This window comes from Oreochromis aureus, linkage group 8 (genome assembly GCF_013358895.1).
Source record: "Oreochromis aureus strain Israel breed Guangdong linkage group 8, ZZ_aureus, whole genome shotgun sequence".
In the NCBI taxonomy this organism is placed as follows: Eukaryota; Metazoa; Chordata; class Actinopteri; order Cichliformes; family Cichlidae; genus Oreochromis; species Oreochromis aureus.
In genome coordinates, this window is record NC_052949.1 from 20,537,068 (window position 1) to 20,560,446 (window position 23,379).

At 40.1% G+C, this 23,379-nt stretch overlaps 1 protein-coding gene across 1 annotated transcript; it reads left to right on the forward strand.

The window, feature by feature from the left end:
• Positions 1–18,481: 18,481 nt before the first annotated feature.
• On the forward strand, positions 18,482–21,392 carry dlx3b (distal-less homeobox 3b). Its single transcript, XM_031739681.2, has 3 exons — positions 18,482–19,004; positions 19,857–20,041; positions 20,423–21,392. Exons 1-3 carry the CDS (start codon positions 18,662–18,664, stop codon positions 20,738–20,740), a joined length of 846 nt encoding a protein of 281 aa, XP_031595541.1. The 5' UTR covers positions 18,482–18,661; the 3' UTR covers positions 20,741–21,392.
• The last annotated feature ends 1,987 nt before the right edge of the window (positions 21,393–23,379 follow it).

Sequence of the window (23,379 nt, forward strand, 5' to 3'; positions counted from 1 at the left end):
CATTTCCAAGAAAATTATTTACCTAAATCAATTCAGTGGGGTACATACTAAACTTAGGGAAGAGAAATAAAGTATCCTATCCTATCACACTAGTATCGAGCCGATACCAGTACCAGCTTTGGTATCAATATATATTTGGACCTCTAGCAGACATGCTCTAAACTGTGGTTAATGGTGTGAAAACCTCGTCTCTCACTATAACTACCTGCTTTCAAACATCCTGTTCCTGCACTCTATCGCTCTGCTGGCTGACAGAATCAGCAAGTCACTCCACAGAGGAAGACTTGTGAACAGTAAACAAAAGCTACGAACGTATGTAGCTTTTGATTTAAGGGCTGCATCTTAAATGGCACCGTACTGAAATGTCTGCTATTTTTGTTGCCACACACACACACACACACACACACACACACACACACACACACACACACACACACACACACACACACACACACTGCTGCAGTGGCGAATGGTTTCTTTAAAAGAAAAGGAAAGAAAACTTCTGTTTTCTAAGTTTAGGCTGACATTTTTGAAGAATTAATAGAGCTCGATATGAAAGGATTTACACTCAGCCAGTTTTGGGTTTATGGGTACCATCGTAGCAGACAGCTAATTTGAATCAGGCATTTCACACATCATGATTACTCTTGAATGCTCTGATTTAGTCTGCAGTTTTTGCTAATCTAAAAAATAAACATATTTAACTTTTCCATATGCTTATCAACATCAAGAAAGCATCAGAGGAGTTTCTTCCAGCTAAATGATCTCTGTTTTAGTATCTTAAGTTTATATTTTGAGTATTTTTAATCTAAGAGTTGCATGATATACATGGCCCGCCCCTCACATGAGCACTCTTGTGACAGCCACCGTTTGCCTCACTCCACTGCCTAGTGCTCAAACTTCTGCCGTCCAATGGGAAGTTTATTAAACCCTTAATCTCCTTAGTGAGTTCATGGAACAGGCCAGAGTTTTTTGAAGCAACCTTTCCTTCTCTCAAATATCCCTCCACCCCAGTTCCTCTCAGGTTTTTTTTTTACTTGCTTCCTTTCTTTATCAAGAAACTGCAGCTCCATCTCCTCCCTATTTTCCTGTACTCCACAGCAATGTGTTATCTTTCATCATGTCTACTTTATTGGCTGACCACTGGCTAAAATCTGGCCTAGCTGACCTTCTCTAATTGATGGAGTAAGCTCCCACTCTCCCCCTTCATCCTTTAGGAGTTGCTCTCTCCCAGAAGTACTCTCTCCTTCATCCCCAGTGAAATAATGCCCCTTGGGGGGTTGTAGTTCACTGTGCACTTTTCACAGGCAAATTGCAAACACTTTATCTACTCTTTTTAAAGAAAAAAGTGTGTCTCAGGTATTTAGTGCAGCTTTTATAGTCCTTGCATACTACTCATAGGTCTTCACCATCACTGTTTGGATATACACAAGAAAAAGTGTGTTGGAAAACAAATAGAACACACTGCAATGAGCAGGTTAAGTTGCATTCCACAGATTTTAGTGTAGCATGAAGTCTCCCCTGGATCTTTGTTGGAGGTCATGTGTCTGACACCCTATACTTTTCAATCAGTTGTAGAATAGTAGCATTGCCACATTTGGGGCACTATCTTGCAAATGAATGTTCTTCTTTTACACAGGTGAATGCACAAAATGTCTGTGTACAGTGTCAACATCCTGTTGTGACCTTATCGAGGCATTCATTTGGTACTGACGTTAAACAGATACGAGCACGCTCCAACTCAGCGGAAGACAAATGTCCTGAGAGGAACTTAAAGCGACCAAAGAACAAGAGATGAGCAGCCTGACCTCCCCCTTTAGATTGGTCTATGCCATACCATTCCATAGTAAAAGGGCTGCAGAACATCTGATCCTTAACCCCTTTAGCTCATAGACCTGCCTTTTTATCACTTGAGAAGTGTCCCCTGGGAAGCTGACAGATAATGACAAACCCTGTCTCTATGTATTTGCAGTGAATCATACAATAAACTGTGAAATTGCGCTGACAGCCAGCTGTAAATCACTTTTATGACTCTGTTTCTTTTCATAGAATTAATGGGAGTTTAAAAAATACGAAAACTATATCTAAATATCTAAAATACTCACAAAACAGGAGTTCACTTTAAGACCCTACATATAGCAAGAAAAAAAATGTTCCAACTTTTAAACATGTATTCCCCTGACCCATCTGTAAGCTAACACCAGTCTCTGTGAACTATGGTGAAAAAGAGCAAAATACACTTGGTTCCCCTAGAGTCTCTGTTCTGGAACTGTTAACCCACAAGACACACACGGAATGTAATTTGCAATTTATCTCCCGGCTTCCTGTTTTGTTTTGTTTTTTCCCTACCAAATCAACCACCATCCCCTCCCCCATCACCATAGTGCATAACCCACCCAAAAACCTAAATTCAACCCTTCCCCTAATTCAAATTACTACCACGTTTGTCTTTCTGCACCAGAACATCCAATTAATCCATGAGTTAGGACTACATCTTCATGCTCAGCTTTCCTGCTGCTTTGTGGTTTGTTACATACTCCAAACTGAGCTCTATGAAGGCCTCCTTTGACAGAATGCTGAAGGCTGATGGGACGGGGTGGATGCTATGTGGAGTTCTGATCTGAATGCCTGATAGTGGAAATGGACTTGTGCATTGTAGAGGGCTATGGAAAGAGCAGAAATGTGAGGGCATCATTATCCTCCATAACAGTCCCATAATGATTAATCTTCCTGACAGGACTTTGCACTGTACTCTCCTGCCTTGTAAACCTGAAATTATACAGATTTTTTTTTAAAGCATAACTAGATGGCATCCTCATCTTGAATTTCTATGAATATTAATCCACATTAGCTAGAACAGAACATACAGAGCAGGACATTGACTAAATATGAAACACAGCACGCTCTCACACCGAGCCCTGGCTGCCCGGTGACGGCTGAGCTGCCTGTTGCCATGGAGCTGAGAGTTGCTATGAAGGCAGTATGTTCTGAGCGGTGGTAATGTCTGTCGAGGACACTGTGGTCTGTTTAAACTCCAGCCAGTACTCTTGCTGGGCTCAAATGACCTTTCGCAGGACAGAACACAATCTATTCAGGAAACCTAAGAGTATTTATGCACACAGCACACAAATAATGTGTCCTTTACAACAGTGTGGACACAACCTCTTCTGCACTCTTATTATACCTATATAAAGTGAACTTTTGTCCAACCAGCAGGAGACAAAAGACAACAAACTCCATTTTTTTCCCCCTGTTGTGTGACTTGAGCTGTCTGGCCCCAAAGTAATCTATTTTTATAACAAAATATGAATAAAACATGAGAATAATCTAATAATATGACATTTATTCTCATAAGCCTGCATATTCTAGCCAACTCACATTCCCTAGTTTTTAAAGAAAAAAGTTGCAGGCAGTACTGCACCACTGTAGGGCAGTCCATAAAGAGGTCATAGTCACATCACCCCATTATATCTCCCAACAAATGTTCACAACAGTAAGAAACAACTGATAGTTTGGTATGAAGGCAAGGATTTTAACTGTTTTATCAACTGAATGAAATCTCATTTTTAGACAGATCTTTAGCTTGAGATTGAGGAAGCAAAGAATGGAGCGCCCTTTAGGGCCACCACACACATTATGGTTATATATGGAACAATTTGCCTGAGATTTCCATCTTCCTTGTTTCTGCGGTTTTGCAGAATCCTCATTTGGGAGTGGGAGTGTGGCGTTTGAAGTTTCCCATGCATGTGTGCCATATACAAATGTGTGCATGGTATGTGTCTGTGTAGGTGTAAATATTTGAGAGTATATGCTCACATTTGTTCATGTGAGCGTGGGGGGATTTATGTCAGGATTCACATGTCTGTGTTTGGTGTGTGTGTAACAGGAAGGAAATGCAGCAGGGGTTTAGAACCCACGCATGTCTGGGGTGGGGGTGTGGGGTGGTCCTCTATTTCGTGCTGTAGCATAGGAATGTATAGCCTGAAGAAGAAGGCGTGGTCCTGAACACTCTCCCTACTGTCCAGTAGCACCTGTTTTTCAGCTTAGCTTTCAGATAGAGAGCTGGGAGACAGTGGGATGTAATGACTGCATGACAGCTGCTTCAATTCCACAATTCACAAACTCATTTCTAACTCAGTCCTCAGACACCGAACACAGTTTATCTTTAAACTTCTTTAAAAAGAGTAGTTTTGCATTTGGAGAGTTGACTTAAAGATTGATAGCAACTTCATATCTTTTGCAATAAAACTGAAAACAGGAAAAAATAATTGTACCTGCCCAAAACCAACCAGTTGTTGGTTAATTTATCCTTTAGCGAGTTCTGTAATCTGTAGAAAAGCCAAACTAAAAAAAAAGAAATTAATGATTTGAGCTTTAACAGGGAGTGCCAGGCTATTTCTGAGGAGTGAACAGTAACTTCCTGGCAACCTCAAGGTGAGAAAGACTCTAACAAGACAAATAAATAGCATGGTACCCAATGACCTTTAAAAGTGTCGGTACAGACGGATTTTTGTTCCCCTCAGAGAGAGCTACGCCAAACTACAAGAAGCTCACTGGCTGCTTGCTATAGTGTACTACACAGCTATGAGAGAGAAACGCTGAGCCTCCAAATAACCTCTTAAAGGTGCAAAAAGGCACCTTTAAGAGGTTATTTGGCTTGGACCAATCACTGTAATCTCAGGAAGAACTAGCAACTGAGATTGTTTTTGCAAATGCTGGGGGTGATAGGAATGTTCTTAATGGACTATATAACCTGCTAGAAATGCACTTAGTGCGATTTGCTGACAGGAAAATAAAATAACAAATATTAATCAATTCTAAACTGTCATGAAACATTGCATTAAAAGTAAGAGGAATGTAAGTTAATGATTCATTGAGGAGCAAAAATGAAATTAAAGCACTGACACCCTCTCAGGAGGGTTTAATCATTAAAACGGAGCGACTGGATTCAGCATTCCTTTCTCTGCTCGTAGAGAAACTTTTGTTTGAAAGAACAATTCAGTGCTGCGGAGTCATAGGTAGGGCTACATACAGAAATGCCCGAGGGGAGGCTGGGTTTGATTTGGCTTAATGCCCAGAGGGCGGATAACCTTGGGCATGAACTCTCAGCATGAAAGATAGAGAACAAATAACCACAAGAAAAATGTCCAAAACAATACAGTTATCATTCAGCCAGTGCAACTTAGTTATATATGACAGTTAGATCTTCAAGGGAGTGGCAGAGTAAAGGAGCTATTTCTCTGGGGAGTGATACCAGCTTGACCTTTAGTCAGAAATCAGTCATAACAAAACTCCCTCTGACCACACTAGTCATTAGGATTAGCTTTTGCATGTGTGTCAGAAAGCTTAGGAGAATATTTCACCCCTCTTCCTCCACCCATGGGGACTCATTAACTTAGAACTTGATACTTAACAACCCTATGAAGCCCACACCGTCACTTGGCTGCAATGTTTACTAAAGGAGCAGCTATCTATCTCAGAGACTTAAACAATCCCCTTTCTGTCACAGAGGGCAACATTAAGTTTGTGGGTACACAGGGCAACATTGTGTGCTGCAACAGTGTAATCGCTGGAGGTGAAGCATCATGAAAAGATGGGGAACTGGCATGCAATTGTCTCTGAAAGTAGCCTCGACAAACCCCCAAAATTATATTCCCATTTAGATTCACCTAATCCAATTGTTAACAACCTCAATATTCTTCACCCTGGATAATAGGTAGATTTACAGGGCAGTAAATCTGATGCATGTTGCTGTGACTGGGCGTAATTTTATTCCGTGGACAGACCATTGAGTGATGAGACAATCTGGAGGGCGAAGGCAGTAAATCCGAACAGCAAACACAGTGCGGTGGCCCATTGCTCCTTCTATCTCTCTGCTGTGGTGAAATGAGTTGCTGTGATTTACAGTGCTGCTTTATAAAGCCTCCTTCCTGTCTGTGCAGCATATACTGTAGGCTGTCTGGTTTCCTGACCCCAGCTTCACTGGTTATCCCTTAGACTTCCTATAAACACTCGCCCTCTTTTGATCGGCTGTTTGCTGTGGATGCTCTGTGACCACATGGTGCCGTTTTGTTTATATCTTGTACGACCTGCAAGTAAATGTTGGGGCATAAAAAGATGTGTTTTTTGATTGGAAACATGTGTTGGTTTTTGACGAGCGACTCTTGGTTCTCAACGTGCTGAGATTGGCAGATGGTCAAGATTGGATTTGTAATAAAACTGCAGGAAGGTTTCATAAACTGATTGCACAGTTAAGGCAACTGGGCTTCCTGACAAAGGAGCTACAATGATTTACATGGGAAAGACTTTCCGTACTGGTAAATTGTGAAAATATTCTTAAAACCTTGTGCGTACCACTCTTGATACAAAACGCTGTGTCTGTGCCCTAATCCACTCTGTCCCTCTTTAACTCTGTGTGTGTGAATGCAGAGCTGCCCTGCGCATTTTCCACTCAATTGAATGGCCCTCTCAGATCATTAAATATCCATTCATTTGTGAGGGACACTGGGAGGAACTCAGCAGCAAGGCAAATACAGAGAGGCCTGTCTGAGGGGCACCGCACTTCACAATGTGGCCTGGAACAGGATGGGTGGCAATACCACTCAAAAATGGCCACCGACTCAGTATGTAGCCATATATATATGTATATATATATATGTATATAAAAATTCAGATTCTGATGAAGTTAATTAGCCAATCTACTCTAAAATCTGTAGTAAGTCTGTAGTAAAATCTGCCTCTGGTAGGGAATCACCATTTTCTGCTGTTTTTCTGGTCTAGACTTGGTGTTTTTACTTCTTCCCTGGGGACACCAAATCCTGAAAAAAAAAGAAAAGGGGAAAAAAGAAAACCCGCCAATACAGGAGGGAGTGGAGGTAGGATACTCATCCCCTGCAGCAAAATATTTCTGCATATACTTTCACACTAACGCTCCAAGGCTGGCTTTAGCACCTGACTGTCTCAGATGGGCAACATTTAATTCAAGGGACATGAATTCAAAAACACGGAGATGAGAACACACAGAGTTTGAGAGAGAAATGTGCTGGAATGGGAACCCCCGACTTTTGCCATGCTTAGACATGCCTATGAAAATCTATGCTGTGTTAACAAGCCCACCAGATAAGTAGGTGGATGTCTTACACAAGACTTTTCTGTGATTTTTCTTTCAAGCATTCATTTTCCAGTCAAAGGTAGTGGGTGGGAGCAATATTAGGCCCACAGAAAGGTGCTGAACACTAGCTGATTTTATATGCCTTAAAATGTGGAACTCTTTGGAATTTAACATTTTATTTTTAAGAGTTAGGTCAAATGGTTGGATTTTAAAAGGCAGCTAAATCAAGATGCTTCTGGGCTGTAGGACTGCCCTTTATAGTCTTTTGAAGCCCGTTTTCAGGGTCTCTTTTAGCTCCTAGGTGCTTTCTCAGCAGAAAAGGAACATTGATTGTAAGGAATTGGGTCAGATGTAAGTGCAGACTAGTTGACCACATGGATATAGTGCAAGCTCTAGTGCCATCTAAACAACAGATCTTAATTTTAGCCTTAAAATTGGAACAAAATATGAAACATTACCCAAAGATGAACCTCAAGCTTTGATGATTGTAAATGCAGTGGAAAGAATACAATGTGATTTTGATTTGTCACAGCAAAAAGTACAATAAAATAAAATATAGAAAGATCCTTAAGAAGAAAACACCACAACTAGAAGTGAATTACCGTTAATGTGTGAGGTCGGATCAGAAACAGAAATGCCAATACATTTGATAGTGTTGATGGAAAAAAGTGGTGTCACACTGACTGCAGATTTCTTATAGATAGGCTGCTTCCAAGGAAGCACTTTCATCTAATTTGTGTGTTTCAGTCTAAGCCCGAATAAACATGTCTGGATTTGGGTGGGGCTTCCTGCTTAAATCCTGGGAGAGGGCATCTCAACCCAAAGACTCAGGAGAGTGCTGTATATTCACTCTCCAGGGATCAGTGCTAAAAGAGACTATGACAAAAGGGGTGAAGGGTCAAGATGGACTGTCAAAAATTGGTACCACGAGTCATTCGCAAATATTACACATAGTTTAAATTAATGTTTAGTGGGAGGTTCTGGATAGCAGCTGGCTGAAGAAGGAGATAGCTTTAAATTACAAATCATGGCAAGTCTAGCCTTGTGAATCCACTTGGCTCATGGCCTATTTAGAGAGCGGCCTCAACGAATGGAAAAGTTTGAGTGGTAGGTGAACAAAGGGGTGGTAATCAAAGAAGTCTCTCTCTTTTGATCACTCCCTGAACAGCTGTTTCTGCGGACCGCTCTTACTCATCCACTCTTGGCAAAGTGGAGCCAGAGAATAGGCGCATTCTTGTCAGGGAAGCTGGGGCTGCCAAGATGGGGACACTTGTACGGATGCATCTGTGCAGCTTCTGGTTTCGGTGCCAGCTGAATCGATGGAGTGGACAGACTATGTGAGGAGCACAAACAGATTTAATACAGCTAAAAAATTAAAATTAAAAACAAACAAACAAAAAAATAAGGTTAGCAAAGAGGAAGTGGCCAGAGGATGCACAGGATATTGATGTGGACACCATTTTTTCCTGTGTATGAAAAGGAACACACAAACAGTGGGTTGTTAGGCTGCCTATTGTTCAGCTCAATGGAGTTGGCTCTGCTCTCGCACACCACTCAATTAGTGCAGTGCAGTGTTTCAAATACTGATTGACATGGAATGCTATACAGGTCATAGGCCTGTTGTCTCTATCCAGGAGGCTGTTTGTTTATGTGCCTGCTTTTAAACTGTTAAATAGTGGATACTTGTTGAAGTAGTGTGTCATCACGGTGGGAGGTCTGGTTACAGTGGAGTCATACTGGACAGCTTGGTATGATTAAAATGAAAATAACCAGTGATAGTTTTTTAATATGCATATAAGCACCACCTTCTATTACTATTGGCTATTTCATCTATTTAGGTATCCACTGATTTTAACATTTGGTCAGTTATCATTATTTTTAGAAACATATTTAAACTGTTTATCAGTCACCTTTAGCCTTTGCAACATTTTAACTACTTCACAGGTTTTTTTCATCACTTAAGGTATTTCAGTTATTGTCTTTAGGCACATATTTGAACTCCGAGTTACTGGTTGGGGTTAGGGGTTAGGGTTGGAGTTACTGGTTTGAGTCTTTTATACAGTCATTGGCTCAAATTAGTAACCATGGTTAGTGAGGTTATATGGGAAGCCAAAATAATTCATGCACTTGCCTATATAGGTGCATCTGACAGACACAGATAATAATTATTTCTAACAGAAAGTATTACTGTATTTCTAGTCACCAAAACAGTCTTATAGACTGCAAGAGACCTTTAGCTGCTGCTCAAGCACCCCAAAATTTCATCACAGCACTCCTAAAAATAACTTTATTACTAGTAATAATAATAGCATATTTAGTATTATTTCTGACATTGCCTTCTAAATGTTATATTTTCCTATCTGGTCTACTGACGACAGTACAGGATAGAATGAAAGCAGGTTTTATAACCTGTGTTGATGTCCTGATGTTGCACTGCACTGACACAGAGGCGTTGTTGCTGTGGCTTGTCATCAATAGCCTAATAAGACTTTCGTTGCCTCAGCAGAAGGAAGATTTAATGACACAAACCAGTGATGCAGATTTAAAACACACTTTAACTGAAATACAACAAAAGTTCAAACTGTTCTGATAATGTGCGGATGTTGCTGTGACTTATAGAGTGTCTGCTTATTTTTATTTGATCAAAAAATAGCACCAAAAACATTCGCTTACTAGCGGTTATTAGCTAATTTTAACCTTCTGATCCACTAGTCTGCTGGTATATCTGCCAGCAAAGGAGCTGATATATATGCAGCAGCCTGTATTTAGTTTGAATTTTGCCATAAATTGATATGAATCAGTTTGTCTTTCATTCTCTGTAAGATTTAGCTTTTGGGTGAAGGTGCAAAGACTGAGAGAGGAGGACAGAGTAACATGTAAGAGTGGACATGTAGTCAAATTCACCCAAAATCATAAAGCTGTAGCTTCTGTTTTACCTACACTCATTGATGAAGATTTCACATAACTAAGTAGTGTGCTGTACTCTTATAATAATTACTATAAAATTATATTTTTGATATTTTATAACAAATACAATTCTAGTTGAGCGAGGAGGATGGTGGGAGAGAGGACAGATAGGATAAGAACAGGAAGAACAAGGAAGCAAATTATGAAGCTAGCAGGAAAAAACAATAGTTATTTTTCACAAAGTAGTTTTTCACGTGTTTCATTGATATTTTTGCCTGCTTTCCAGCAGCACACTTAAAAAATGCCAGTGGACATTCTAAACAGAGCATATTGATATGAATGATCGCATTTTACAGGATTCATACCACTCTGAACATGGCTGACACTACATTGATGTGATGACTACAAATCTGTTGGGGTACATGATGGTCTGTGCTCAGTCTGCATAATAAAGGGAGGGTTTTCATAAATAAAAAAAAAACTTTCATATAAAACTCTATTACTAGTTTGTTTTGTGTACAGGTCTGTGGAGTGACAGGGTGATTTTCCAGTGTCTGTACTGAAATTGTGTACAGACACTGTCCTGACACTGTATATTTGATTGTTGGGTTTTTCTCTGTATGTATTGTTGTAGGGTCTACCTTATAATATAAAGCGCCTTGAGGCGACTGTTGTTGTGATTTGGTGCTATATAAATAAAATTGAATTGAATTGAATTGAACTGAAAAATGCTACGTTAAGTGATTGATGATTTGCTGGACTGCATTTATGCGGTTAAGAGACTAAAATAATGTTGTTTCTCTTTCTTATCTGCTTTGCCACAAATATTTATTTTACTTTAATGACTGAACCTTTGCCTGGGGTTTGATAACTAACTTAGCTCCACCCTAAAAGGGGTGGATTATATTGAAATCTCTGATTATTCACACTGAATTATTCTTAGAGGCTACAACAGGTCATCCAACTAATTCGGCCGATTTTTGTCCAGTTTAGTGAAGGTTGGCAGACAACTTATTCTACCCCCAACTATCATTCAAAACAGTCCTGCCCTTCTGTTGCATTTAAACCACGGGTGCCAAACATAAGTCCATGGTAACAAGAATCGGCCTGGCAAAGACTCTAAACGGACCCACTGGACAACTTCAGAAAATATGATGGATGGCATTGAGTTTTGGATTGTGTGCTGTATTTTTAAAAAAATAAGTTTTACAGTTTTTCCTGCTGATATGAAATAGGGGGAATTTAGCTTTAAAAAATGAAGCTATTTTGGTACTAGGCTGTAAACATCTAAAGTTTGGCCTTTTAACGTGGTACTCTGTGGGGACAGAGTCAGTCTCAGAGGTCCACTCAGTAAACTGTTTGGCATTTTCATGCTGGCTTCATTTTTCAGCCCCAGAGGTTATCACTCGGATTTTAAGTGCTCAGAAGTTTTTTACTGAAAAAAACAAAACAAAAACAAAACAAAAACAAAAAAACATTAGTACTTATTTTTGGCCCATTATGTTTTGCTCAAAATTATCCATTAGCACAGTTTGATTATATATCAGCACAATAACAGTGACAAATAAAATAACAACAAAAAACAAACAAAACCCCCCATAAATTAAAGAAATATGTAACAGTGTAGAATAGGAGATGATGCTAGAAGAACAAAGACAGATGTGTCTTTACTCCTTAGCGTGACGGCAGAGAGACAAGTGTCATTAGTGCTCCATTAAAACAACCAGATGGCCAATAGCCGTGGATCAATTCTGACTTTTAGCCCACAGGAAGAGCCCAGTGTGGGTGGAAGACATCCTGCAGAGGAGCATTTAACTTTAGTAGGTGTTTTGGATAAGTTTACGTCTGTGTGTGTGTGTGTTTAGAGAAAGGGGCTATGCCCTTTAACTTCTGGCCACATATGTCTTCCATTAGCTCCACGGGCAGCTGTGGACCCCTGGGAACACATACCTGGGCTCTTTCCTCTGGTCCACTTCAGTATACAGCACACACATGTACACAAATCTTTGCACAGCACGCTGCTGTGGTGTGAGGAAGCCTGAGAACAGCTTCAGTTCCATGTAACCAAGCCAACTTACAACACCACTGGGAAGCTGGAACGATCATTTGTTCCAAAAAAAGTCCCAGATCAAGTCAAGTATTTTAAGCTCAGGGATGGGAGCCCTGAAACTGTCTGCCAGTTTCAGGGGAAGCCAATTATTGTAGTAGCTTTCCGATGACCTTGAGTTTCCCTTTGAGCATTTATACTAAGTCTTGCCTAGTTAATGCATTTTGCAGACTATGTACAGTTACCTGGAAGAACTTAGGGAAAATGCTGGCAAGCGTTTAATCACAAAAAGAAGTTGAAGTTTAAAGATTCAGGTGATTTTCTCTGGCTGTGTGCACAGGCCTACATCATGTAGATGTCTAAAAGTCCTTGACTTTCCTTTTTTATCTCTAATCAGAAATAAAAGAGCATACACAAATGAGTTAGCATTTAATAGACTTCCAAGTCTCCCACTCATGAGAGTGCTCTGACTCCCTGAGGGAGCTGGCCATTCAGTCAGATCAGCACAAACTGGGCACTTCATTATCTCCGGGAGCTCCGCGCTGCTGCCTTGAAGTTTTCAAAGGCAGATGAAATTGCGCTGATTGTTGTGGGGGCGTAGGAAGCAATAAGGTTGTTTCTCTGGCGACACAGACTCGGAGTAATTAAGGTCTAAACATCCTCCGATGTAGGTGTGTGTACGTAGGACCACGTGCACATTACTGATGGGGGGGGTCCCTTTGTTTAATTTATGTGTTTAGGCTGTAAATATGACACTCAGAGTTGCTATAGACATCCCTATGGTGCAGATTTAAGAGTTGGTAGTAAGTAATACATAAATATGCCATTTCTGTGTGAAAAGTGCAGTTCTGTTATTCTTTCTGAAATGTTAAAGAAAGAAGGAATGTAAAACATTTGTCCCGAGGGCTTCCTAATTTTGAGGGACACTCATTTCACTCTGGAGTGCGGAGGTGGTGTTTTGAAAATCAAAAACCAGAGAAGAGATGGGACAAGACACACAAGGAACACTTATACTTGGAATTAAACTTTGATAAGTGCAGTACAGCAATCTTTAGCTTATCTAGGTGCTGAGAAAAAAATAGGTCAACTGCCTCTAATCCCCTCTTCATGTGTCATGTGCGAGGGTCACTGTCTGTAGTATTTGTCCTTTAATGCTTCCTTTAATCACACTGATGACTCTGTTTTAAAAGTTTAAAATGGGAAAAAATTTCTTTCTCTGGGGGAAAATTGCTTCATTTGTAACGTACAGTACAAAAGGTACTTTTTTTTTAAAGGTCGACAACAATCAGGCTGAACCCAGTCGATAATTGCAGGGCTTTCTCCGTGAAAGGTCTGAGCTTTTGTCCTGTGTTGGCCCAAAGCCAGTTGTTCCACTTTTACACACTGCATTAGAAAAGTACAAAACATGACCCTGAATGCTGTCTCATGTTACCGTGTTGTGAGGGTTTGATCAGCTTACTTGCTGTTACTTGCTTACCAAAAGATTCTCGCCCATATTGCACATTTCCTTTTAAAGTTATTCGAGACACAGTTTTTAGACTCTTACACGCATTTATGACTGGCTTCTGCAGCAATGTGTGGAACTGGACATGCAAAACTAGAAATGTAGGAGTTCTTGGGGTGTGGGGGATCAGCACTATCAAGTAACAGTAAAGTCAGTATCACATTCAAAACACAAATGGCTTTTAACAGTCCAGCATCAGTTGTTCTGCGCTCAGCCTGAAGCCCCCCTTTTTTTTTTTTTTTTACTAATACTAGAAGGTCCCACATCTGAAATGACAGAGAGCTTAGTTTAAACTTTAAAAGATAAATCCAGATCAAATTAATGTAGTCTAATGGGACTTTAATAAAACAGTCCTTTGATAGTCAACTTTGTTTTAAGACATCTATGAATTCAACTGTGTGGCCATTTTGCTGTTGAAATCTGAGGGGTAAACTCAAACTGACTTTTAGGGTTTTTTAGTGTTTTGTCCATTCAGTGTAAATGCAGGTGAATGGGAATACAGGCTAAATTGTTGAAACACCCTTCTGATGAGTGCAAAACAATTCGGCATCGCTGGTTACTCTCCAAAATTGCCATATATTGAATTCATGCTGAAAATGAGATCCTCCATAAAGATGGGATTTATTGGAGGACAGTTATATTAGCTGGTTATACATAGTATTCAGACAAATGATCGTATATTCACCATACTTCACAGAAACGTGCATGTGCCCTGAGATAGAGAAACTAGCTTTAATGAATTTTACAACATTTGCACCATCTACTGGTAACTCTGTAGTATTACAACATCTGTTTCACAACAAAACTGGAACTTCCATAAGTCAAATGTTGTCGCTTATTAATTTCATTCTATTTCTTTGCTTTTGAAAGGCAAACAAATTGCAGTTTTCTCAAGGTAAAACTCGTAGAATCACTTGTTACAAGCAAGATATGGCATCTATGAACAGACATCACATTAAAGAAGATGGGCCACAGCAGCAGAAGACCACACTGGTTGATCACTCCAGCCAGCTGAGAAAAGAAAACTGAGGCTACACTTTGGCTTGGCTCACCAAACAGAACATTGGGAAAATGTTTCCTGGACTGATGAATCTTGATTTCTGCTGCAACATTTACAGGGTCACAATTTGGCATAGACAACACCTGCAACACAGCCATGTCGATCACTTTATGACCACAGTGTACCCATCTTCTGACAGCTGTTTCCAGCAGGATAATGTGGGATGTGACAACGCTCAGGTCATCTCAAACTGGCTTCTTGAAAATGAGAGTGAGTTCACTGTACTCAAATGGGCACCACTGTCACCAGATCTCAAGCCAGTAAGGCACCTGAGGTATGTGATGGACCAGAGATGGACTCATCTACTCAGAAATGAGTAGTGGCCGGTGAGCATAAATAATACAGTAGGAGAAAAATATAAACAGACAACTTGTGAGGTCTGAAAGTCCAAGGACACAAAATGAGTCTTTTGGTGGTTGTACAGTACATCCATGTATGCAACCCCAATTCACAAAAAGCTAGAACAACGTGTTAACTGTAAACAGGATGAAATGATTAGCAAATCTCATAAATTCATATTTTATTCATGATAGAACATAAAAAACATCCAATCTTTAAATTGATACATTTTAGCATCTTGTGAAAAATATTAGCTCAGTTTGAACTTGTTGGCTACAAAATAACTCCAAAAGGTTGTAACAGGAGCAATAAAATGCAATAAAATGAAGGAAAGTCTAAAAAGAACCTGCTGAAGGAACATTTTGCTAGTAATTAATTTAACCATGAACAGGTCAGTAACAACAAGTAAAAATGACCAGAGGATCACCAATCTGTATACAAGATGTGTAAAAATTTCCAAATAATGTTCCTCAATTTAAATTTATGAAGACCTTGAATATCTCATCATATACAGTGCATAATACCCCCAGTGAGAATCTGGAGACGTCTCTATGTGTAAGGAACAAGACAAATGAGGTGCTACGCAGATGAACTGTGTGGCATTCTAGGATTCTGTTCAACCTGAGCCTGTTGCTAGGGAAAGTACCACAGCTGTGGGAGACCTGTGTGGTACCGTTACCAAAGACCTCCATCCCAAGGACCTCAGCAGCAACAGGTCGGTAGCCCTGATGTCACATCTGATGAAGACCCTCGAGAGGTTGGTTCTAAACCATCTGCGCCCCCTGGTGAGATCTTCATTGGATCCGCTGCAGTTTGCTTACCAGCCTGGCATCTGGGGGGAGGATGCCATCATCAGTTTATTGGCAGCTGAGAGGAAGATGTTGGATAAACTCATCAGGAAGGGCAGCTCTGTTCTGGGATGCACCCTGGATCCAGTGCAGGTGGTGGGAGACAGAAGGACTCTGGCCAAAATAACATCTCTGATGGACAGAGTCTCCCACCCCATGCATGTAAATGTTGCTGAACTGCAGAGCTCCTTCAGTGGCAGACTGCTGCATATTAGATGCACGAAGGAGTGTTTCCGCAGGTCCTTCCTCCCTGCAGCTGTCAGACTGTACAATCAAAACTGCTCCCAACAGACATAGATGTTTTCATAAGCGCTGTAATTTGCACTAATCAACCGAACAACTACTACTGTTATAACTTGCACATTACTTTTCTCAGTTTATATATACTAACTCATTGGAAGTTACATGTCTACTTTTTAATGCACAGGTACAATACACAATCTGTACTTTTCTAATTATTCTAAATATATTCTTAACTATTTAAACATATTTCAGTATCCTGCTCTGTTTGCACACTACAACCTGGGTTTGCCACTTATCTGTACTTTAATTTTAATAATTGTACAGTACTGTTTTGGTAACTATTGTCCATGATGTAAATATGTAAGAATTTTGTGTGCTTCTGTTCTATGCCCTGTGTCCTGTTCTGTTTGTGTTTGTGGTTTTTTGCTGCTGTTACAACCAACCCAAAACTATTCTGTGATCAGTCAAAAATTGAAATTCTTTTTGGAAAACACAGATGCTGCATCTGCTGGACTAAAGAGAAGAGAGACTCTGTAGCTTGTTATCATTGCCCAGTTCAAAAGCCTGCATCTTTGACAGTACGGACCTGCCTATGGAACTGGCAGCTTGCACATCTGGAAGGGTACCGTTTCTGCTGAAAGGCATATTCAGGTTTTACAGCAATATATTCTCCATCCCTGTAAGATTTTTGTCAGAGAAGGCTTTGAGTATTTGAGCAAGATGATGTTAAACTCCACAATGCATCTATAACAACTACACGGCTTAGTGGGAGGAGTTTGGGTGCTGAACTGGCCTGCAGTCCAGACTTTTCACCAATTGAAAACATCTGGCACATCACGGATGAATTACAGTAAAGATTTAATTTTTTGCAATTTGCAATATTTATGAGGTGAAGGAAAAAAGACTGGACGGGCTTTGAGATGTGAGATACAAAATCAGATACTGGTTAAAGATGATACCGAGGTTCTTAGCAGATGATTTGTTGTTACGCTTCATGACTGATTTATGTTTATCGGAAGGGTTGTGTTATTTTAATGTCTCTGAAATTACAATATCAGGTTATAGGCTTCCACAAATGTAGGCAAATATTAGTCAGCCCTTATTCTCACTTGTCATAAATAATCAGTGAGAAGGGTTTACCAAACATTACACTCCCATTAGTGCAAATTAAATAAATCAATTGGCTCAATGCCATTTAAACATTTAGACCTCTTCTTTTAGAGTTCTTTTAACTTTGGTTCTAACACGGGGTTAGATTTTAGCACCAACTGGGGTATCTCCTCTAAATTTGTCTTATTTACAATTTCGTGAACTTTTGAAACTACAAAGCGGTGCTGCAGGAATTTACCTACAGAGGGCGGCAGTTCACAACACACGTGATTCTAGAGAGTTGCATAAAAGTAAATCAGAAGCTTCACTTGAAAAGTTTTTAAATAATCCTTAATAGTGAGTCTATGAAAGTTGCTCATTTAAAAATTAAATTTTAAGCTGTAGATAGCCAAAGAGTCTTTGTGCACCTTTAACTGTATGAAGCTCCAGTTTTTTCTTTTTGCTGGAAGAAAATGAAAGATACATTTGCAATCTCGCACAGCAGGGGACGCTGTGCACTGTGATTTCATCAGGAGGGACTTAAGCCAAGAAAAACACAATGAAAATTATAATGAAAAGTCGTATAAGTGAGAAGGGAAGGGTTTTAATCATTGATAATATTAGAATAAAAAACATTATATCATAAAACTACAGTTTTACCTTTAATATTCTCTAAAGACGGTTATGAACTGGTACAGCGCAGTTCTTAACCGTCATCTTAAACAGTGTTGCTGGGATTTGCATTTACAAAAGGCAAAACACGGACAGTGTGGAGGAATTCAGCCGTAGGCATTATCAGTTGAACGAGTCTTTTATCTATTTGCTGCATCTCTTTCACGTAAAGTCCGCCGTCCGCCAACACCTTTAAATGACAATAGGAGTCTGTGGGCGACGGGTATGCAGCTTTTCAACATGCTGAGCAATGTTTGATCTCTTGGTACTGTTACGAAAACATTGCATACAACATTGAGGAGACGACCTGGCTGAAGGATTAGTCTTTAGAAAAGCTCTGGGCTACTATTGTGTTGAAGCACCACGACCCCACTGTGCAGCCTGTAGAGCAATTTGGGAGAAAACTGGGCCTTTGGTTTAAGTTTGAACACAGTCTCTAAATGCAATACTTCACGTTTCCCACGTGAACGGGTAAATTCAAATGTAAAGGGAACGAAAAACTCGGGGCAATGGGCGATGAGTGCACATATGCGCACTTAGCTAAAGGCTGGCTTTCGCCAAGGCTTCGCCCGGAGCGCAAAGGAGGAGGAGGAGAAGGGGCAGTGGAACCAATAGGAAGCCAGCACTAGCTCAGTTCTTTATAACTGTGTCACAGGGGCAGAGCAATGCCACAACCAAGTTTCTGCAGCTGGAAGAGTTTCAGTGGACTATAGACTCGTCACAGTCGTGCGTTCAAAGAGCGCGCACACAGCAGTTCTGCGTTGCGAATTTGCTTTGCACAATCCGCAGAAGAAAGGATCCACCAGTGGACTTTCTTTATTCTGGGGGGACTGCTTTCACAATGAGCGCCGGACAGACGTACGAGAAGAAGATTGCGAGTATTTTGACCGATCTCCCAGGATCTATGAGTTGCCATCCGAACTCCAAGGACTCCCCTACTCTGCCCGAGTCGTCCGTGACGGACATGGGCTACTACAGTGGACAGACGGCCCACGGCCATCATGAATATTATCAAAGTCAGCCGTACGGGCAGCCCATGAACTCTTACCATCACCAGTTTAATCTGAACGGAATGGGAGCTGCTGGAGCGTACGCCACCAAATCTGAATACCCATACACGAATGGCTACAGACAGTACGGACATTACAACAGAGATCACCTGCAAGCTTCACCTCCGGGCTCAGGTAAATGATGAGATAATCACAGGCTGTGTTTTGTTTTGTATATCTCCAGTGTGCATAATTTGATCTACGCAAACTTTAAATCCAATCACTTGTTGCCCTCTTGTAAAAACGATCTGGTTGGACATTTAAAAAAAAGAGGTATCCCTTATAACAAGTTACATTTCATTATAAACTTTATTTCCTATTTGAATGCCAACTTGGCGCACATTTCTGAGTCATTTTGATTTGATAACAATTGGTAGATATCCAAGTAATCCAACCATAAAAGTATTCCAAATATAAAAGCAACGTGGTGCTCACTGATTATTTTATTTCTTGTGTAGTCGTGCGTAAAAGATAACATTTGTCCAGTGGTAGCGTGCTGTTTTATGCTACTGTCGTGTTATAATTGCCTACCCTGGACTGAAACAGCAATTAATAGGTATGCATAAACCGGTAAGGGTTAGAGATGGTAATATAGTCACTTCATAAATTTTAATGTTACCAACGTTTAACCTTTGAAGTGAAATCCAAGTTAAAATAAAAACTTTTTTTTTTAAAGCGTGAACAGTTACAATTTGGTTTCCTTCTTTCCCTCCGATGTTCTTACTAAAGTGCCATATTTGTGTTTTCAATTGAGGAGATTTTTTTATTATTATTATTTTGATTTAGGAAAATTATTCTCAGTTGTTGTTTTCCCCCCCTCCCTGGCTAAATTCCCATATAATTGTCTTACTACCGTGAGACTGCTACCGTTTTTTTTGTTTTTTATTTTCATTTCCTGGTGTTTCATGTTTAAGCCGTTGAGGCCGCTCGAAGTTTTATTCAGTGGTCAATATTTATTTATGTGTGTATGTATTTATTTATTTGCAGTGAAAGAAGAGCCAGAGCCGGAGGTTCGTATGGTAAATGGAAAGCCGAAAAAGATTCGCAAGCCGAGGACGATTTACTCTAGCTACCAGCTTGCTGCTCTGCAGAGACGCTTCCAGAAGGCACAATACCTCGCCCTGCCCGAAAGAGCGGAGCTGGCGGCTCAGCTTGGCCTCACTCAGACGCAGGTAAGGCGCCTGTAAACAGCTCACATTTTCCAACTGATCAGCGCTTTAAAGTCACGTGAATCAGGGTTTCCCCAGTATGGCCAATAATGTACCCTTTAATAACACTCTGGTGCGTAATTACGCACAGCATATATTCTTTTTGTGCCTGTTTTGGATATCCCTAATTTAGGTAAACGATTAAAAATTAAATGCGCAGTTATCCTGAAGTTAAACACTCTTTGAATGAACTAGAATCATCACAAACATTTTAACATAACAGTTGATTGATTGATTGATTGATTGATTGATTGATTGATTGATTGATTGATTGATTGATTGATTGATTGATTGATTGATAATACTTTATTCATGCCGAGTTAATGCTGATCCTCTGATTCTTAGGTCAAGATCTGGTTCCAGAACCGGAGATCCAAGTTCAAGAAGCTGTACAAAAACGGCGAGGTTCCCTTGGAGCACAGTCCCAACGCCAGCGACTCCATGGCCTGCAACTCCCCGCCGTCGCCAGCAGTCTGGGACAACAGCAGCACCCCTCAGAACACCCCGATCAGCAGACCTCAGGTGCCGCAGCCGACGCACAGTTCATCGCCGCCGTACCTGGAGGATTATAATAACCACTGGTACCAGCAGGGATCACACCTACAGCACCCGGGAACCGTTCACCACCCAGTCCCGCAGCAAAGCGTGGGAGCTGTTTATTAACACTGACTCAAGAGCAGATTTCTGTCTTCGGTTTTACTTCAAACGAGGTCTCTCCACAATGACTCTGCAGAGAAAACGATGACTGGACCGGGAGATAAACCTGAGATGAAACATTGCTGTTTTTTTAGATGATCAAGAATGTTTCAGAACTGGGTTTCCATTCACAAAAGCACATAAGGGATTTCTGATCACTTGTGGCAGCATATTTAACGGACATCTGGCGTGTTTTTAAATTATTTATCGCTTCAGTTTTTCCTTACCTTCTTTTGTAAATGAATAAATGGTAAATATGCAAGTTTTTTTTTTTTTTAAGAAATAAATAAGATGCCTATACACAACCCGAATAATAGCAAAAAGAAAAACAAAAAAACAAAGCAAAAAACAAAACTGTGCGGTTGATCCATGCTACATCAAATCTCGTGGGTTTGTAGAGAGCGCTCAAAACAACTCAGGTCATATTTATATGGATTTGTACAAAATGTCGAAGGCTGTAAATATGTGTTTATATGCAGAACCACTATGATCATATTTGTTCAAACGGAACGACTGCACTGTGGTGCTTTCAAAAACCTTTTTTGTTTTTTGTTTTTTATATTCATGTAATTAGTCCACTTGTTGCCTTCCTGTCAATTGAATAAAGGTGTTAATTGTACGTGGTGTGTGAAGCCCCTTTCATTAAGAGCCTGTCGAGAGACGCACTGGAAAACCGTGCACATATCTCAGTGTTTTCAGTTTATGTCACCATTTTTAAACCAGTTTGAACTGGATTGAACTGTGGAAGATTTATTTGCACTGGAAGCAGACATTATAATTACAGCTTATACGGACATTTGTAAAGAACAACAAATATGCAAGCGGTGGCCTATGCTTTAAATGTATACATATATATTTACTATATATATTTTACATAACTGTATTTCAACTTCTAAAATGGCAAATACCAACATTTGTGCTGAGAGGCGTCTGCTGTTACAGTCGCAGGTACAGCGCGGCTTTCTTGGGTTTTGGTGGTGCGCTGACGTGTAGACACGTTGGAGTCACTCAGTTTTATTACGATTCTGCTGCCAGATAACAAGAAAGAGTTCAGTGTGTATGTGTGTTAGTGGGGGAGGGGGGCGGGGCGGGTAGGTGAAGTAAGACTGTTCCGACGGGTATCTCCCACGCGCGTATGAACGCGCAGAAGAATGGATGAAAACAGTGTCAAATACTGAAGTTTGTGTGTGTGGGAGAGTGCGCGGACCCGTTTGACGTTTTAGTCATTCCTTTTGCGTTGGCAGACTAGTTCTCCTCTCCTTCACTACCGTCATTCACACAATGACCTACTTTTATCCACTATTTGAAGACGATAAAAGGCACATTTTTATCTCATAAAAGGGCTTTCCCAGGTGATAACATAAAACAGACGCTGCTGTGTGTGCGCTCACAAAAGCCGGGGAAAACACCTATATGAATTACCTGAGAGACGCTTCATAAACACGACAGTGACTGTTGTGACAGCTACAATAAGGCTGTCACAGGAAAAGAAGAAAAAAAAAAAAACAGCTTCCCCCGCTACACACCACCCTGTTCCCCAGCCTCGACCCTTGCGTCAGCTAATAAATAACGACAGTGGACAATAACCTCGGTCCGGCCACATAAACCCTGCGTTATTAAATATGCAGCCCAAAACTGACATGATGGAGAACCGCTAATGGCGAGCTTATCCACATGGACCACCAAAGCGCCATTACGCACTGAGAGAAAATGTACCCGCGTGGTAGGGTGGGGCAGGGGATAGGGGTGTGGGAGGGTTATAACCTTTTCTACAGCTTCTAGTAACAGGAATGGTATGCCCCCAGGAGTGGAGCTGTTAATGTATGAAACTTCATTGCAAGATTATGTCGGCTTTCCCTAAATTATTTCGCTGATTTCTCAATTTACCTGAGTCAGGAATAAAAAAACATATTTGAATAAGGCTAAATATTGATATCAGCTGTTTAAAAAAAAAAAAAAAATTAAAAAAAATTCTCGTTTCTAATTAATAAATAGTTTTATGTTAGGAAATTAAACCTTGGATAATTTAGCTATATTAGCCAAACGTAAACTTCAAAGTGCAATATTGGAAAAGAGTACATTAACGCAATTTACAATAAGAAAAGAGCTTTAAACTGAAATAATCATCATGACAATTATTATTATTATTGTAAATCAGTAATCAACAATAATAATAATAATTATTATTGTCGTTGTTGTTGTTGTTGCTCGATATAAACTGTTTTCAAATTGTTTAATTATTTTACATTTAATTTTAAATTTTAAAAAAGCATAAATAAATACACAGCTATATTGACTCAGATAATGCAAATCTGAGGGAAAATATAATGGCAGCTATAATAATAAGTATTGGGCTATAGAAAAAAAGTTTATACTTTAAAATGTTGGGACATATTTCCCACGTAATTGCCATTAAGCTGTAATAAAAACCAAGTGTTTTTCCACACCCTTTGTAGTGTGTTTAGAGATTACGTTTATCCTCAAAGTTTCTGCCAGACTTCACACACATTCTCTCCTAATTCTGCTGTAAACAGTGAAATGTATCACAGCTCCCAGTTCTGTTTCTCTAATGTCCTCTTGGCTTATTCCTCTGAACCCAACACCAG

What these genes read in the sequence shown, in the direction of transcription:
- dlx3b (XM_031739681.2), top strand. Translation starts at nt 18,662, where the DNA reads ATGAGCGCCGGACAGACGTACGAGAAGAAGATTGCGAGTATTTTGACC. An exon ending in AGCTTCACCTCCGGGCTCAG is followed by an intron (nt 19,005 to 19,856) that starts GTAAATGATGAG and finishes ATTTATTTGCAG; the next exon opens with TGAAAGAAGAGCCAGAGCCG. An exon ending in TTGGCCTCACTCAGACGCAG is followed by an intron (nt 20,042 to 20,422) that starts GTAAGGCGCCTG and finishes TCTGATTCTTAG; the next exon opens with GTCAAGATCTGGTTCCAGAA.